The sequence below is a fragment of the Opisthorchis viverrini genome (genome assembly GCF_000715545.1).
Source record: "Opisthorchis viverrini unplaced genomic scaffold opera_v5_8, whole genome shotgun sequence".
NCBI lineage: Eukaryota > Metazoa > Platyhelminthes > Trematoda > Opisthorchiida > Opisthorchiidae > Opisthorchis > Opisthorchis viverrini.
In genome coordinates this window covers 1,419,351-1,437,251 of record NW_008751664.1, presented here as the reverse complement: position 1 = coordinate 1,437,251, position 17,901 = coordinate 1,419,351, and the positions used below count along the sequence as shown (strand labels likewise).

At 42.6% G+C, this 17,901-nt stretch overlaps 1 protein-coding gene across 1 annotated transcript; it reads right to left on the bottom strand.

Moving 5' to 3' along the window:
• Positions 1-10,334: 10,334 nt before the first annotated feature.
• T265_00790 (hypothetical protein) lies at positions 10,335-17,658 on the bottom strand (the record flags this gene model as incomplete). Its single annotated transcript, XM_009164662.1, has 4 exons — positions 10,335-10,468; positions 11,147-11,234; positions 14,250-14,366; positions 17,500-17,658. 4 exons carry the CDS (start codon positions 17,656-17,658, stop codon positions 10,335-10,337), a joined length of 498 nt encoding a protein of 165 aa, XP_009162926.1.
• Positions 17,659-17,901: the final 243 nt, after the last annotated feature.

Below are 17,901 nucleotides of genomic sequence, written 5' to 3'. Positions count from 1 at the left end.
AGATTAAGTGTGACTTACAATTTAACACGTCTCAAGGACAACATTGGTAACCTGCGACATTGGGATTTTGTGCAATGGTTAATGATATAATTCTGTAAGCAACCAAGACTGGGGTTGCTCTTATATCACTTCATGATTCTCACATTTCCTCTTACATATCTACTTTTCATCGGTGTATCCTCGATGTTTCAACATACTCTGCTATATTATATTTGTAGATCCTTCATCGGTGAAATGTTCATCTAACTAGATCAGGAAACACCGAATCTTAGCTCAGTCGTTATCGCAGCATAGTTAGCTGAAAAGAACCCAGTTGAAGAAAAAACCCTGCATGTACTCTGGTGAGCCTCTATAGATCGATCGCGAACCGCCAAATTCAGAAGCATGGCAGTTGCTATGGCGATTACGCAACCTACAGCAGTATGTTCAGAAGAAATTGATATGCTCCCTGAATGAGGGCAGGTCTTCAGTTAAAAAAAAACGGTTCGTTAGAGAACATATCAGCTTTGTTCTTCAAATGACGCATTTGAAGATGGAATTGTTTGCGGTTAGGTGCACCGAAGCGGTAGGCAGTTAGAACACAGGGAACCAAAACTGAACGAGTCAACCCTATTTGTCCTCGGCTTCGTGAGTGGTAAATTGCAGACAGAACTCATACTGAGTAGAGTGATTTCCCCGAATTAACTGATGGTCGCAATCCAATTAACACGGTATTACCGAAAGAACATGCCTTTCCTGTTGTCCGACAAGGTGGCTATTACAAGACAGCCTTGTAATTGTGCACTACTATTCACGATTTCTTCTGATGAAAGAATAAGGCTGCGTTAAAACTTAAATCCTGAACATTAGCGATTTTTGTTCGTCATACTCATGTCAACTGGACAGTCAGCTGTACGCAAATATCGCGAAGTTAAGGTACTCAAGGTCACGATAACTCCTACTCTAAACTTCAAATAACTTATGTTATTAAAACTTCCTGCCGTCCAACTCCCCCTGCATACTACAGTAGAGTGGTATCGGATTCACACAAACGGACATACAGACCAGCCTTTGAGAGGCTATCAAGAGTAGTATAACGTATTGCAGTAGGAACTTCAAAATTTCCAAATTAGAGTGTTCATGTGACTATTTGTTTAATAATTATTCTGGGTGCCATAGACCAAACAGGGAGGCAAATAATCCGCAAATAACCGCAAAGATACAGCACATTTTTCGCTTACTTGAGAACAACCATCTCCATTTGAGAACAATGAAGTTTATAAACAGAGCTTGTTTTCTGTGAGTGTTTCTCCTGGCTAATATACTGTGATTTTATATCGCACCGGGAATCCCGTAAAAATGGTTGCTTAAAAATAAGGGGATTCATACGCTATATTGGGAATAAAGCGAAATAAGGGAAGGGATGAATGAGAGCTACACGGGCTAGTGGGTCACAGGGTCGACGTCAGTGTCAAACAAGCTTGTGGAAACAGATTTTTTACGGGCAAACTTATGTTCAGACACTGCACGGGCTTTTTCGACCCATAGTTGTGTGTCCAGCAGTCAAGCTCAGCCCCTGGGATCGATAGCAGTCGTGGTCGCATTAGGGTTACCCAATGAACGATACTGAAGGCGTGTCATGTGACGACGACAACACTGGTTTCGGTTACATGTAGCTCAACTGCACCTGAGCCCAGTTTCTTCCGGCTGCAACCCAGAGACGCGGGCTTGCGTTATCGCATTCTGTCCGAAAAAACGCACTATCGTACTACCAACGTATAGTGCTGTGCGTGAACAAACAAAAAAAACTGGTGACAGATAAACTGTTCTTCAAACGGAACCTGATAGTGGGGCTGGACTTGAAGCTTTTCATATACCTCCTAATCCATTCGTTTTAGAAGACTATACATCCATTTGCGATATTTGTAATTGTTTGAGCAGAAATTGCAATACCGCTGCAAACGGAAAAGAACGTTGTATGTTACGAGCGTTGCAAACGTTTATTTCTCACCTCTCCATCTACCAGTAATCCGAAACAATTACGGAGAGAAAAGTAATAGTAGATTCGTCTACAAGGAGGACTGTCTAGGAAAACCGTCCCTCTTCTGTGTTAAAGCTTATAAAGCGGAAATGTAGAAGGGTTCAACGCGCATGGTTTGCGTAACCATCTTATACATTTTTCTAATTGATGATCGCGCCCTTACGCACTTCTTTGAGTTTGGGTATTTGGCACAACAATCGTTGTTTCACGAGAACGACCGTTCTATAAGTTCAGCACGTTGCACAAATGAATCAGTCTCTTTTTATTGTCCCTTTCATCAGAAAATAAAAGTCCTGTGTTTAATGTGTGTTGTGGTAATAGGAGGGATGTATTTTACATGTTTAAGTAGACGTTTGCATACTTTTCAGTTTTTTAACTCTGCTTTTTTTCCTAGTTTAATTATGATAACTGCTAATAGGACCATGTTGTCTAGAACGGGTGTATTGCCCATCGGGTGCTACTTTACGCAGTATGAGTAGTCAGAAAGTTGGCAAAAATGTCAAACTCATCACAACTCATCACAGTCTAGCGTACGGTTTATTACTTTTTCGATCAGCTGCATTTTCGTTGTCACAACATGATGCGCTGGTGTGCACTTTTGCTTGCTTCATGAAGAAATAGACCGGAAGGCAACGACCAAAAGATTGACTGTGTTCTAGAAATTTGCAATGCTTTGCCAACCGGCTGTTTGCGACATCGGGTATGCCAGCTAGATTGTCTGACAGCATCTTTCTCAGTACGTGATATTCGTGATATTCACCCATAATGTCTACCAGTGACATGTACTGCATTCACACGTTCTGCCATGACCGCTTTCCTAAAAGTGCGGTCAAAGTGGAATCCTAAAAACTGTATACCGTATACCTGTATGTAAACCGTAAGTCTGAAACTACACTAAGATCTGCTTTTGGTTATATCTGACCGTCTCAGACACCAATTAACTTCATGCCTGTTTAGACAAGCTTTTCTTCCTGAAGCACAAACGGTGCTGATCCTGTGGGGAACCGATTTTTGCTCAATACTGTGCATAAGGTTTCTTAATGCAGTGCATGCCAGATACGTGTAACCAGAAGTTGAGAGATGGATACTACCTGTACCACCTTAACTTGATCATTTTGGTGGAGTGAACAACCTCATGCCCTGTATGAGTGCAGGCCATCCACACTGGAGACTCATCACCCATATCTCAGTGGTCAATTTTGACCTTAAACCTAAACTGGATTTTTTGAGGTGATTTTCATCCAGGATGAAACAGTTGTACGGTTCCCCTAAGCTTCACTTCTGGACCAAAAACACCACTCTTATCCAATTAGGATTCTTTTAATCTAGGATGAGATTTATATCGCTGGTGTATCACATGTTGGTCGACCTACTTGTTAGACAGTCACCATCTCAACCACGTGGCACCTGTCACTGTTTATGCGCTTTTTTTCGATCGCCAACTTCCGATCAGCATGTCAAACTACTCCGAGTATTTTGGTTATTTTTCAGCCGCGAAACGGACGGAACAATATGTCACTGTTAATAAGTCTCGGAGCGTTCTTCACCTCTGTCATTTTATCACCCCGATTGCATCACCGATTCGCTCTGTTAGGTGCCATCTGTCAGGCGACGTTAAGACGTGTCCCACTTATGTCTACTTATGATCAACCTCGAGTGGATGTGATGATTGGGCTGTCTAAATTTGAGTGGCATTGTGTCCGCCATTTCGGTGTCATGACATGCAGCCACACACGCACACAAACCCTCAACACCGCGGGCGCACATCAGTAGTCCAAAATTGTGCATCCGATACGATCCCCCTCCCTAGTCGCGTCAGCTCATCCACAGTACAAGCGACACTCACCTTTCAGCATCGGTTAGTCCTTCCACAGTACAAGCGGCACACACCTTTCAGCGTCGGTTAGTCTTTCCACAGTCTTCCGCTTGACAGAACAAACTGTCTTAGTGCGTGACTGGTACACACCTGGAAAAGCAGACTTTCGGAGAGGGTGAGGAGGCGGCAAACAAATGAGAGTGGGATCCCATTGCCTGTGGCTGTAGCCACATAACGTCTACCATCAGCACGATGTCTTCACGGCCAGGACATTAGAGAATTCTACTTTTGGCAGAACATCGCGGCTTCGCTAATGTCGCATGTGACTGGACTACCTAAGTGACATTATCCAAATGCGGCTGAGTAAATTCAATATACAGGATGTTTTCGATTACCTGACTGTTGTTCGGTATGTGTGTTGCAATAAGGGCATGAGCGGTCATAACAGCTTCACTTATGTTCGTTGACTAACGCTTCATCAGCGGACCGACTGGTAACTTTTTAGTGTTCAGCCAACACACTGCCAGCCTGGGGGAGAGCAATGTTGGGGAGATGCCCACTTGCAGATGGAAATACATCGTACCGCGGGGCCCATTCCTTCTGGCCATGAAGGCCTGAGTGTGAATAGGGGCACAACTTTTGGGGCGGCACGTCCAGTTGTTACATTCCGAGTGGAACCGTCGTCCAAAGAACCGAAACTCTAGCGCAGAATATGAGGTTTGACAAACCAGGCTATATGTTAATGAACGTGCAGCTTATCTAATTGTTACATTCCGAGTGGAACCGTCGTCCAGAGAGCCGAAACTCTAGCGCAGAATATCAGAGGTTTGACAAACCAGGCTATATGCTAATGAACGTGCAGCTTATCTATGTACGCTGGACCAGAGGGTATGCTGAACACAGCTAGAGATTAGTTAGTTGGAGATGGAGATTACGCAGTAAATAGTGGTTGCGATCCACAAGTAACTTTTCAGCGGACGATTTATCTTTGTACTCTTATGGCCCAATTTTGATAGTGCGGTTACTTGATAGGTGAGCTGTCTTCCTAGGTTGTGTTCCCAACTAACCCAGCCTTGCATAGAATTCTACTTGGGGCTGTTGAAACAGTGTCAGGCTGTACAGTCCAACTTAAAGTGTGTGGTACGAGCATTCACCTTCGTTGGGTGTTTAAGCGCCCAAATAGGAGTGTGCGTGAAATTTTTTGATACAATCCTCTCGCCCCAAAAGAAAACATCCCATTCGAGGAGACATGTTGGCAGTCCGGAGCTGAAGAAAGAGCAAATTCCAGTCCCCAAGTTGAAACGTCATATCGAAGGTGCTCTGCCGTTGGCCTTAGTTTACGAACCAAATTTCCCAATAAATGGTTGGTGCTACGGACACGATTCGTTTGGACTTATGGGAGATACGACAGGGATTGGGGGCAACGGTACTGTAAAATAAGTTGAACCAAAACAATACAACTGAAAACACGACAGAACATATTATTCACGACTCTAGGGATATCTTCGTGAAAAAGAGTACCAAGCTGTTCAGATTTGTCCAGCCGGCACCAGAGCCTTCCTCCTGGCGACTTGACTGACAGGGATTGACGACCGTTACTTGTGTCATCAAGCTGGTTAGCAAGTCTCATTTACGGATATTCCGTTGCATTGAGTGTATGGCTTATTTCGCCAAGAATTACGCCGTGTGAAATGCAACCAAATTGCCCAGCTCAGCGAACAAGCCAAAGACCATCTACGCCACCGAGCTACCGACATTCTCCTCTATAGAAACGAAATCTGTTTCAAAATACCTGAAAGCACAAGCTTCACTCTCTAGAAAATGTGTTATTTAAGCAGTAATTCAAAAAATATGTTGAAGGAATATTTTTATATCCATAACAGTTGTTTCCACAACGTACGAGGTGTACTGCGTTTTATTTCAGCGGAAAAAGACTGAAAGATTTAGAAAAACAAGTAATATCAGAATTAACATGTTAGTGGTGAGAATATATGACGAAGAGTGACGTACTTCATTCATTGCTGGATCCACCTCAGCTGAAAGAGGTAGCCCAATCTTACAGTAAATAATCGGGACCAGATCAAATGAACGATTCATTCAAACCGATCTGCAAGCTACTCTGGTATGACCAGGAGACTTAACTGAATACTAGCTGGACCCCTCGTTTAGCGCACTTTCCAACTTAACGTATTGCAAACAGGACCTCTCATGTTTCAAAGTTCTGGCCAAGGCGTTGCGCTATATTTTCTTGAAGGAATATTATTCACAATATTGCTGGAAACTCTCCGTCAAATCACAGTCAGTTTCGCTGTTCCACAAGCTTATCAGCTAGGCACGGTCCACGGGTTTCCTTCAATATTGTGTTTCACCTGAACCCTGGATGTGGAGAACTATCGAAGTATGTTTATTTCAGGTATCCACCACCCCTAATAGGAACCATCAGTGAGACATGGTCAGTATTTTTGCTCTTGTGGGGAGAGGGCTGAGCTACAGCTTACCAAGCCTTTGGCCGGTGTGCGTGATTCCCTTTTGATCTCAGCCGGTCCAAGGTGTAGTTTCTTGAGTTTAGGATGGCAGTGGAGACAAAAATGATCACTCTTCACAAAACCTCAGTATTTAACGTTTCCATTGTGATTTTTTGCGTCATCTTCGAACCAGTCTGTTGTTTTGTTATCATTCGTTCCCCGTACTTTCTTCCGGGCTGATTAGTTGATATTTCCATGTTTCCTCAGTATACACAAATTGCTTGAGTTACTCAATTTGGTATGCCGCAGTCGGGTATCATATCTAAGTCAAACATAGTCCAATAAGAAAACTTGGCCCTCACTCGTAGTCGTGTGCTAGGGGGAAGCACGGTCAAGCGACCAAAATGATAAAAAAAAGCTAGTTCTGATTATCGACACTTTTTTTCTCGATTACCATTAAAACGGAACGTACAAATCAGGCCGCAGCATGTTGCGGTCAGTCTGCTCGAGACAAACATTATAGGACTGCATAATGTCACGCAGATTTGAATGGCTTTGAGAGGAAGGCAGTGCGACCAACATATGCTTACTGTATGTCACGACATTAGCTAACGTCATTTCATTTTCTTTCTTGTCATTCAAATGTAATGATTGGGATGATTTCTAGAAGCAGCGGAAATAACTGCCTCGAGCTGTTTTGTGGAAGGATCACTTCGCCGCACAGAAGAACGGAGTCGAAGTAGTCTTCGCTGTTCACGTCGTTCGTAAGTTCAAACCTAAGGGGGTCGCATTTGATAAACCTTTGAGAAACTCCCAAGGAAAGGTAGCTATATGCGAGGGCGAGATGACCCAAGTGGTTCGAATGTCCGTGGTTCGAACCTGACTTCCGTCTCTCGACTTCCCTTGTTTAGTCTTGGGCAACCTGGCAGTATCCCAACCCTCGTGTTTCCTTCGGGTGGCATGGCAGCTAGGGACCGGAAGGGTGCTAGAGCTGAACGCTTTCTTTTTTTCTTTTTTATAGCTATATGCGCTTCCTAGTCATTAATCACTGAGGGAGAGTGCCTAACTTACTTGTTGTGCAGCTGAGCAGGAAACTGTCACTAACCTGAAAAGACGATCCGAGTTTCACACGCTCTGTGCAGTTATCTTCAGGAAAGTAGGTGTAAGAATCTTCTCGATTTCGTTATTTTCTGCAGTTAATCATTCTAAGGAGAGTTACATTAGTTGGACAGTAACCCGTAGTGTTTTGCTCCAACAGACTGAAACTTCGGCATTTTAATTCCGCCTAACTCCCTGTGAAGCCACTGTCGAGGTCGTTGACCACCAAAGCCGGTACAATAACCACAGATTTGTCCTGTCATTGGACGGCTCAGCTCATCAATACTTAGACGTCTTTCCAGCAGTGGTCGAGTATCCCTGAACCTGTTCTCCAAGGTAGGTTCAAAGATTTGTTCACATGCGCCCACTCATGTGAAGAGTAAGTTCAGTTGTTAAGACCCCTGGTCAGTACCAGAGACTCGGATCGCAGTTGCCCAATACGTTGAGGCTACGCCTGCAAACCTCTTTGTGGATCATGGATAAAACGAAATTAATCGTCATGCTTGATTGCCGAAAAAACAGTTGGTATCTGTTTATTAGTTATAGGATGACAAGTGTCCGGCTTTTCCTGTGACTTTTGGAAAGTTTCCCATATTGTTCTTTATTGCCCGCTATACTGTTGCCTAATTATATACGTTCCCATGGATGGTCCTCATTTGTTACCGATGTGCGTACTATTCCATCAGTCCATAAAATATGTGTTTGATAGACATGTCTTATGTTCGTTAGTCATCCTTTAGAACCATCAAAAAGAAAAACCAAGTTAAGTGAATCTCACTTTATATGGAAGCGTCTGCCAGGTTAATGAAACGAAAATTTTGTCATCCTATGGTCCTTGTATGCATTGGTATTCTAAGGTTGGAGCGATGACCTTGTTACGGACACGGCCAACAATACAAACAGAGGAGTTTTACTCGCCAGGTCAGGTGCACATCCTCAGTCACCTGCCACATACAATTAATGTCCTTATCACAATACACGCCCTGGCAACCCGACTACATGCTTAATAAGCCAAAGGTTAACATGTTTGGAAATCGAGGAGCAACCTAAAGACCAATCCAAATGAATTCTACTTACTCTGGTCATTACATGACACGCCAAATTTTCGAGAAATACACTCATTTACAAATTAATTTGGTTTTCACGAGAGACCCAACTGAATCTCTCGTTCATGACATTCTACAACTGAATGTGCTGCACACAGGCCGCCAGATGTTTCAGTTGACACGATATTCGAGATATCGCAGTATATTTTCATAAAGGAAACTACTCACAAGTTTGTTGACAACTCTTCGACAGCCTACGACCGGTTTCGCCCTTCATGGAGCTCATCAGTGTATTTCTCGAAAACAGTCCAATTTGGGTTCAAATAGAACATAAGGTTGACGGAAACTCGGGGACTGCGCCTACCTGATGAGCCACAAGAAGGGCGAAATCGGTCGTAGGCTGTGGAGGAGTTTTCAGTAACCTTGTGAGTAGTTCATTCATGAAAAAGACACACTAAATTGTTGAGAGTAGATCCAGAAGGAATGTGAATTTTTAGATTTCGACATTAACGGAGAATTATCCTGACAATTGCGTTTCGTGAATAACATCGGACCGGGATTCGTGACTTCCTGGTTTGGAACATCTACGCTTTGTTGTTTTCCGTAGACCAGGAACTAAAACTTTGAAAATTTTTTGAAAGTTCAGCTCGGAAAGCAATGCAGAGCAATTACTGACAGTCTACTAACGGTTTACCCGACTGATCAGGTAAGTGTTTTGAAATTATTCTTTGTTTCGGTTACTGCTAGCGGACTCAAGGCGGTGATTTAATGATTAGCGTCCACTAAGTTCCCTAACCCGGAAACTGTCACCTGTACGACGCTTGGGTGGGGCAACAAGATTTTTCAAAATCGTTCTAAAGGTTCGATACAGCTAGTGTTCCTTTAAGGTTACCTACCACTCAGTAAAACCATCGATGTGCGGTCTGCATCTTCACTTTTATGAAACGTAATTATCTTGGACAGGATCTCGATCCACCCCACTCCTGTTGCCATCATTTGACTAAGAGTAGGTAATCGTTCAGCTGTAGTACCCTTTCGGGGCCCAGCTACCATGCCACCAGAAGGAAGCACGAGGTCTGGGATACTGCCAGATTGCAGAAGCCTAGACTGGGAAAATCGAACGGCGAACCTTATGGTCAGTAAATTCGCGCTCTAACCACTGAGCCGTCTCTCCCTTGCTGTCAATATGCTGGTCTTGAGAGGGTTTCATTGATTAAAGAGTACTGACGAACCAGTATGATCTTCTTGCATCTGTCTGCCCCAGAGTTTCATCTTTTATGTATGGGTTAGGTCACTTAATGGATGTCATTGCTATCTTATTGTTTTTAGTAGGACCGGGCATCTCCGTGTTTGTCAAGCATAAGGCCTAAATTATAAACACCGCCAAACATAACGGTTCTGGCTTCGAAGAACCAAGAATTTCGAGCAGTCATTGTGCACAAGAGGAATAATCCTTTTGAAGTTGCGAAAGCGAACAAACGGGCCCTTGTATTTGTGCAAATGACACATTTCGAATGTTTATTGGCACAGTCAGCTATTTACTTATTTAAATAGTCAACTAACTACTCATGATTAGTCAGAATATTTCACCTGACCTTTCCATTAGTGAATCACACTTCCTAGGGTTGTGTTTCGAAATTACAATTCATGTTTTACTGCACAAGAATAGTGATTGAGTAGTTCTTATTGACAACCAGTCCGTGTAGAAATTTGAAAATGAATAAGTTTTAATCAAGAAATCATTTATTTTCTTTTTTTCAAAAATCTAGATCCCATTTTCCAATAGACCGTTCTGTCATCCTCGTCCATCTTGGTGGTCTTTTTCATTTCTCGGCCTTGTTCCATTTTCGATGGACTGTTTCCCACACGTCGTTCCGCATTTATACGATTTATGATCGCCTCATTCCTGGTGGACTGGAACCTTCAGAGTTCACAGCTTGAAGTATACAATGGTGACGCACAAAATACCACCGATTATAATGGGAGGCAGGAAACTGTGGTTCCAACGGGATACTTGCGTAACCTGAAAGAATGATGAAAAAGATGTTAAGACCTCCAATTCATTTCACAAGGATGAGCAATAAAAATGCCTACATGCTGCGCAGTTACATCCAGGAGTGATGAATCTCACAGTTCTGCTGTTGAACAACTGGGAATTATGCTGTTTCAGTCCTAAGTAAAGTGATTGAATATCTCTTTTGTAACGAACATCCTGGAGTTCCATCAAACGATGCTGGTCGTTAAAACATACTGTCAGTGGAGTAATAAAATGCTCTCTTTGTAGCATACAACAGGATAAATCTAGAGTGACACATCAAGAAATACGCTGCTGTTACTAAAAAAGGAAGTTGGCTGTTCACTGCCCCACACTAGATAGGATAGACACTATGGCAAGTTTTACGTAACTCCGTGCACACATCTTTTAAACCATGGAATACACAAGACCCTGTGTTTTGCCGACATCAATTGTACTGCCGGTGTCCAAAAGAAAACAACTTGTTCGCTCCACCCCAAGCACTCTCGTGCCCTCATTTTGTATGCATGTATGTGTCCTGTTATTTGCTAACGTAGACTGTGTAGTCTCGCATTTTCGCTTCTGGACAGCACCACCTGCATATAACACCACCACCATCGCCCTTATCATCGTCGTCTGGACATTCGAGGCCCGACCTAGGTGGTAGACCACCGTCGTCTCATTCACTTTTAGATAATATGCCTTGAGTCAACAACATCACAGCAGCATCCCCAACGATTCGAACAGGAATGGAATTCGTCAGGTCATGGGGAGTCTGAAAGTCCGACAATAACGGCAGAGACGACGACACATCTATCACTGATTTTGTGGTTTGAATTACACGCCCATAATGACTCAACACATTTGTCTGTTTCCCGCGCATTGGAAGACAGCTAAGTCATCGGACCATGTTGATGAGTCATGAAAATGTGTGCGATGCGCGTATACACACCTACAAAAGTGCGCGCGTGAGTGGGCGGTGGACGAAGGCGACGATGAAAAATGTTGCTTTTATTTGTTCGGCCATCTTGTAAACAAACGTAAAAAGTTAATGGTCTTCTTCAATGCTTCCGATGTACGGAATGGCTGGATCATTCTTCTTGTTGCCTTAGGACATGGTCATAGGATGAAATGCGGAGTAATGTTTTAAGGATTAAAGTGTTTAAATCAATTCATGGTTGTTGCGCCATCAGCTAAACAGGTGCATCTATTTTTCATAAAGGGAACTACTCACAAGGTTGCTGAAAACTCTTCGACAGCTCACGACCGGTTTCGCCCTTCTTGGGGCTCATCAGGTAGGCGCAGTCCCCGAGTTTCCGTCAACCTTATGATTTTACTTGAACCCAAATTGCACTGTTTTCGAGAAATACATCATAAACGAGAGATTCAATTGAGTCTCTCGTGAAAACCAAATTGATTTGCAAATTAGCGTATTTCTCGAAAACAGTGCAATTTGGGTTCAAGTAAAATCATAAGGTTGACGGAAACTCGGGGACTGCGCCTACCTGATGAGCCCCAAGAAGGGCGAAACCGGTCGTGAGCTGTCGAAGAGTTTTCAGCAAACTTGTGAGTAGTTCCCCTTATGAAAATATACTGCGATATCTCGAATATCATGCCAACTGAATCATGAGGCGGCCAGGTGAACCTTTTGTTTTAAAATTTTTAAATCTGAGACTATTAGAGGTATTTTTAAGGAACGGTTAGATGCATCGGTAAGATGCATAAATGTTAGTTTTGAAGTTATTTCAAGACGAACAAAAAAAACAAAAAGGAACTCAGGACGGATCGTGAACAGTATTTTGGTTTCAGGGTTTTAATGAAGGTCTTGCAGCCCGAAAAGAGACGACAGACTCGGCCAAAACAAACTCTAGTGGGTTCGAACCACTTGTAAGACACAGCCCGTCATCCTTCCTCATTATTAGACAATCCGAGGTGTCGACAGTGGACAAGATGAAACGGAATCAGAAGCACTGCTAATGGACAGAGTCCGTTTGTGTTTTATGTTCTAATGGCTCAGACTCTGGTCAGCGAAAATCAGTTGGTAAACGCTCCATAGAAAAGAATGTCCCAAGTTTTGATAAATATATCCTTTCAAAATGCTGCTTAGCTCTGTTTAGTTAATCAATGAGTGCACTTCGTCATGTTAACTGGCTGGGTTTAAGTCGTTCCAAAGTTGGTTACCTAAAATGTAATGACAACATACGGAAATTGCTCTCAAGTTTTTCTCAAATTATGTTCAAGTATCAACTGGCACTCGGCTATTATTTTCAGCACGTCTTTGAAGAATGCACTAGCAGTGAGTATTTTCTTCTGAGTCTAAGAATCCCGTCGTATTCACTTCCACTGTTCTGTGGCTGCGTCCGTTATACCCAAAGGAAAATAAGGCCATGATACGTTGCTGTACACTACTCATAAGGTTGCTGAAAATTCTTTTTAAAGTGTCATAAACGAGAGATTTAGCTTGGTTCCAGGTGAGTCTCTCGTAAAACCAAAATGGTTTGCAAATGAGTGTATTTCGCTAACTATGACAAGCTATTCGTCCGGAACTGATTCGTGCGAACCAACTCAGAGCGACGTGGTCTTCTTGTTTTTATTGTTTACTTCCAGTTGCAGGTAAGATATTGAATTATACGGCTCAAATTTTCTTGCTTGGATAACAATCTCTATGGACTTCTTTTGAAATGACCTAAAACAATTCTAGAGAATATCTTTCCAAACATTGCATATCTAGCAGCAAAAATGTAGGACCATCAAAACTTTGTGACTGATAGACACAACGACGTTATCTGTTCACTCCAGCTAGTCGTTACTGTCAGGGGGAAATGTGCACATTCAACTAGGGGAAAAAAAGAGCGCAAAAAACAAACATGATGTAATATTTCACCGAGAGGGCTTTCAGCCATCTCTCCCGGCTTTTATAAAACTACCCTAACATTCTCAGTGGGTACGCAACTGACATTCTGACCGAGGCTTAACCGGCGTCTTTACATGACAGTCACTTATTCAGTGATTTCTTTATAGATCTTTTTTGGCTGTTCATATGCTCAGGATGTTCCACAGGTTCTCAATCAATCCGAGACTCAGACCGCGGTTTAACTAATTCAGTATAATTACATAGCGGTGTGTCTGATGAAATGTCGTACCTCCCATCCTACTCGGAGAAATTAATGGCAACGGATGCATCAGTGTGTGGATGTTTGCACCACTGTATTGAATGCAATTTCCTACAGCCGGTGCTTGTATTGCTCAGGATGCGGAGAACTCAATTTCCACCGAGTGTGCATCAGGTCTACGCGAGCCATACCTAACTTCTACGCTACAGTGACTTCAGTGAGAGGAAGTGGAGAAGTATATATGGCTCAAAGGACTTCAGATTATATGTCGCCTGGAACCTGAGATCAGTCTTGGAGTTGCAGTACAAGACGAATCGGTCGAGGGAACAATCACAGGCATGGCTCACACATATAAGATTGGCTTCTAGACTAGAAATACCAGCTGAAGTCAGATTCTCAGATTATCCAATGGGCGAACGGCGTCCACGTGTATGGCGCGCACATTCACCAACTGAAACAATCGTTGTTGCCAATCGCCTCAAGGAGTAAACAGGGGGAATAGTATTCGGTCGAAAAGCCACCCCGATAGACATTTTGCTTCATTCTCACAAATCCGTATCCCAGAAGACCTGGGTAACGAAGTGAACACCCAAAACTTGTACCCTCCGCTAACCTGTAGTATTTAAGTTGCTTCAAGGAAAAGTAACTGACTTAAAACCAGGAAAACAGATACTTACTTGGCTGCAGTTTTTGTGATCTACTCGGTCCATTTCGTCGGCGATCAGCACCAAGTTTTCGACCATAGTTTTGATCACCGTATGTTCATGGGTAGTGGACAGGTTTTTTTCCAACATCTGTGGGTAAACGTACAAAGTCGTGTATAAAAAATTTCTTATTTAATGAAGATTAATGCACTGCTTTAAACATAAGGTAGTGAAGGGGGAATAGGGAAAATGGTTGGCAGGTTATAAACGTTTCCGGTTGGATAGATGAGGAGAACATTGAATAGTCCAATATTTGGTTCGTCTACCAGGCACAATTTATGTTATCTCATGGGAAAATTGACCGCATGTGTATAACTACAAGTACCGGATTATATTTGACTTACCGAACCTGATTTTTGATCATACAATGTTAGAAGTAAGGGATTAAAGTGAAAGAAATTGCGATATTTATATGCTAAGTCTTCGGTTCAGCTCGAGGGGAATAGCTCTGTATTTCAGGATCCCCATTGGTCCGAAATCTCCCCTTCCTTGCCGTCTCACAGAATCCACCAATCAGAGTTGAGACAGAGGCAGGAAGCTTCATACGCTGGAAGACTAATGGATGGCATAGAGGGGGTGATTGCCCTCAACCATTTATCAGCAAAGCCGAAAACTAAAACTCAGGTTTATGTTCCTTCCTCAATTTGTATGAATCATACTACACCTGTCGCAGTCCATAACAAATCTTAATGGATTAAGATGCAAACACACTTCAAGCCTTCTGGGCTTTCCTACCATTAGTAGGACGTCGGTAGAAGGCAGTGTACCAACACGGGAATCACAGAGGGCACGTTTTAGGAATTTTTAGAGCCGAAAGAGGAAGTGATCGCATAAATCTATGCTATCTTGCCAACAAAAAGCATTTTATAAAGGTCTTTCCTCTTGAATTCATATAAACTTAGACTTAATTCTGTCGTAATTATTCTGCAAAGTCTGGAGGCTTCCGGGATCGCAGTCCCCCGTTAGCCCACAAGCAAGGACGGTCCATAGAAAAGTGGAGAATGAAAGACAGGAACTTTGCATATCGTGATGTATGTTTTCTTGAAAAAACGCAACTCACATGGTTGCCCAAACAAGCTTTTTAGCTGGAATTAAGTTGTTCCTCTCGTTAAAACCGTACCGATGTGAAAATGAGTGTATCACACGGAGCATAATCTATTTGCTTTTCTTCGCACCGTTGTAGTGAATTCAAAAGCGCCAGACAGCACTCCAAGCATATGGCAATGAGAACAGTCCGAAATTGTTTGCATATTATCTAGCCAGCTCGGAACATCATACGATATAGAGTCCAACCGTCCGGTCGACCGACGGAGGTTCTACTTGTTTTCAGTAGAGCAAGCAGGTTGCTACTTTCCTTGGTGAATGTTCCGAGGAAAGGGAACTTGCATGTAATGTCGAGATCAATAGTTTTGTGATTGGTTTTGTACCATCTAGCTAACCAACACTTTTTCTAATCTGCTTCATCATGCCTAATTTCTATTTTTGAAAACAATTGAGTAAGGTACTGTTCCTCTGTTCGGGACTTGAGTAGATGCGATTATGCCAAGTTTGGACATTGGAGCCATTGAGATGGAGCGAAAATATTGGTGAACTCGACAACGTATGTGGATACCAGTGTTATACATAGTTGAACTCAGCCGCATTCTTGCGATTGACAAACAGTTGTAAATTAAAACTGACTGTGGATTTTTATGGCTGAAAGGCCACAAAATAGCCCATTACTTGGCGAACTGGGGGGAATGAAACGTCTCACAGCGGTCGCTGTGGTTTATTTTATTTCAGGTTGTTTTGTAGAATCTTTATCAACATTATATAAGATTATTTGTGCAGACACAACACTTATTATGTTCAGCCTATACATCTTGCTGGTCAGATTGTTCTCATTATAGTTTGTTCTCATTCCCGTTTGGATCGAACATCAAAGTTCTGGAGATTAGGATGTCGCGTAGGATTTAAATACCTGTCATGTGCAAGTGGTGCAAGTTGTATGCTAGAAAATTGCAGAGTTCTTTCAAGTAACTACTCCATCTCTGACATGATGTAGAGACAAGCTTCATGCATAAATTCTTATCTGGTTCAACCTGGCCGACACAGATTGTTTAGTACTTGGACAAGCATTGCACGGTGCAAAAATCATGGCAAATTAGATGATCGAAAAGGTAAGTTATACAGAAATGTTAATTACATTAATACACCATTCTCATCCCCATGGTCATTGTTGTCAACACCACACCAGTAGTTATCAACATCATTCAACTCTCATATAGAAAAACAGTCATCAGGCAGTGTGACAGCAGGTAAGTAGTTCTTCTGAAAAAGGCTGAAGGCGAAAATGGTAGCCAAGTTTCCCTGTCCGTCTTGCCTGACGCAGTATATCAAGTACTCGGGTAGACTCATCAAGCGGCAGTTGAGACAGCACGAGATGATTCTATTGAACTAATTAGTGTTTGAGTGTTAGTTAAGATCCCGCGAAGTTGTCTACACTTGGACAGAAGGACGTTTGGGATCCTCGACCAAGGAGTTCAACTCACGTGCTTAGTTGGAAGGATTATCAGAACACAGGTCCAAATCTGACGGGACGTGTTTTCAAATATGTTCAGCCCTCGGCGAAGGAACCAGGAAATCGCACCTACCGGTTTCTAACCCAGGGGTAGCGATTTCAAGAGGGTGTTGGTTCCTAAGCTTTCTTATTGCCATTAATACTTTTGTTACTGGTAGGTCCACGGTAAATGCTCAGGTAAGTAGAATACTTATCTATTAGTTTGTTTCACTAAAAGTTGTCCCCTCTATTGGGCCCGAATTCACCATCTTTTCCACTTTCCTTCGCATCCGCACGTTGTCATTTGCAGATAGCCGGGTTTGTGACATCGGTAGCTGTTGGCACAAAACCATATAGTCGGCTTAACAAGTACGGCTCCACATTAGATGAACTTCGATGGAAATTCGGATAAAGATAACAAAGCCAGAAACTTTCATTTTATTTAAACTTATTTACCTTAAGTCAAGTAAATTCCAGAGGTGGAATCGCCCAACTTTAGGGCAAACTAAGACCGATGAATAGTTTGAAATGGAAACTGCCAACCAATGATCAACTGGTTGACTTAAGGTACGCTCTGCATCTTTTTCACCTAGGAAACTACTCACAAGTTTGCTGAAGAGTTTACAGCAACCTTGTCAGTAGTTTCTAGTATGAATATCTACTGCGATATCTCGAATATCGTACCAAGTGAAACCTAAGGCGGCCTTCGTGCAGCACATTCAGCTGAAGAATATCATAAATGAGAGATTTGGTTGAGTCTCCCGTGAAAACCAAATTGATTTGCAAATGAGTGTATTTATCCAAGTGGGCTCTGCATCGTCTTTTCAATTCTGGGGTAAACATTACAATTTACAAAGTGAAAAACTGTTTTCTTTTACTCAGTCTTTCACAGCTGACCAGGACATATTGTAATTCCACTGTGTTTACCTCGCCTGCCCACCAGCATCGAGGACTTGCCGTGACAGGAGTTTTATTAGGGTGGGAGTTCTAGGTTAAACTGTAGCGGTTTCTCTACTCAATGGCCTGCTAATTGGTTCTTGAGCATTCAGGTCAAGCAAGCTCCAATTAAGTGAAGTTCATCTTCAG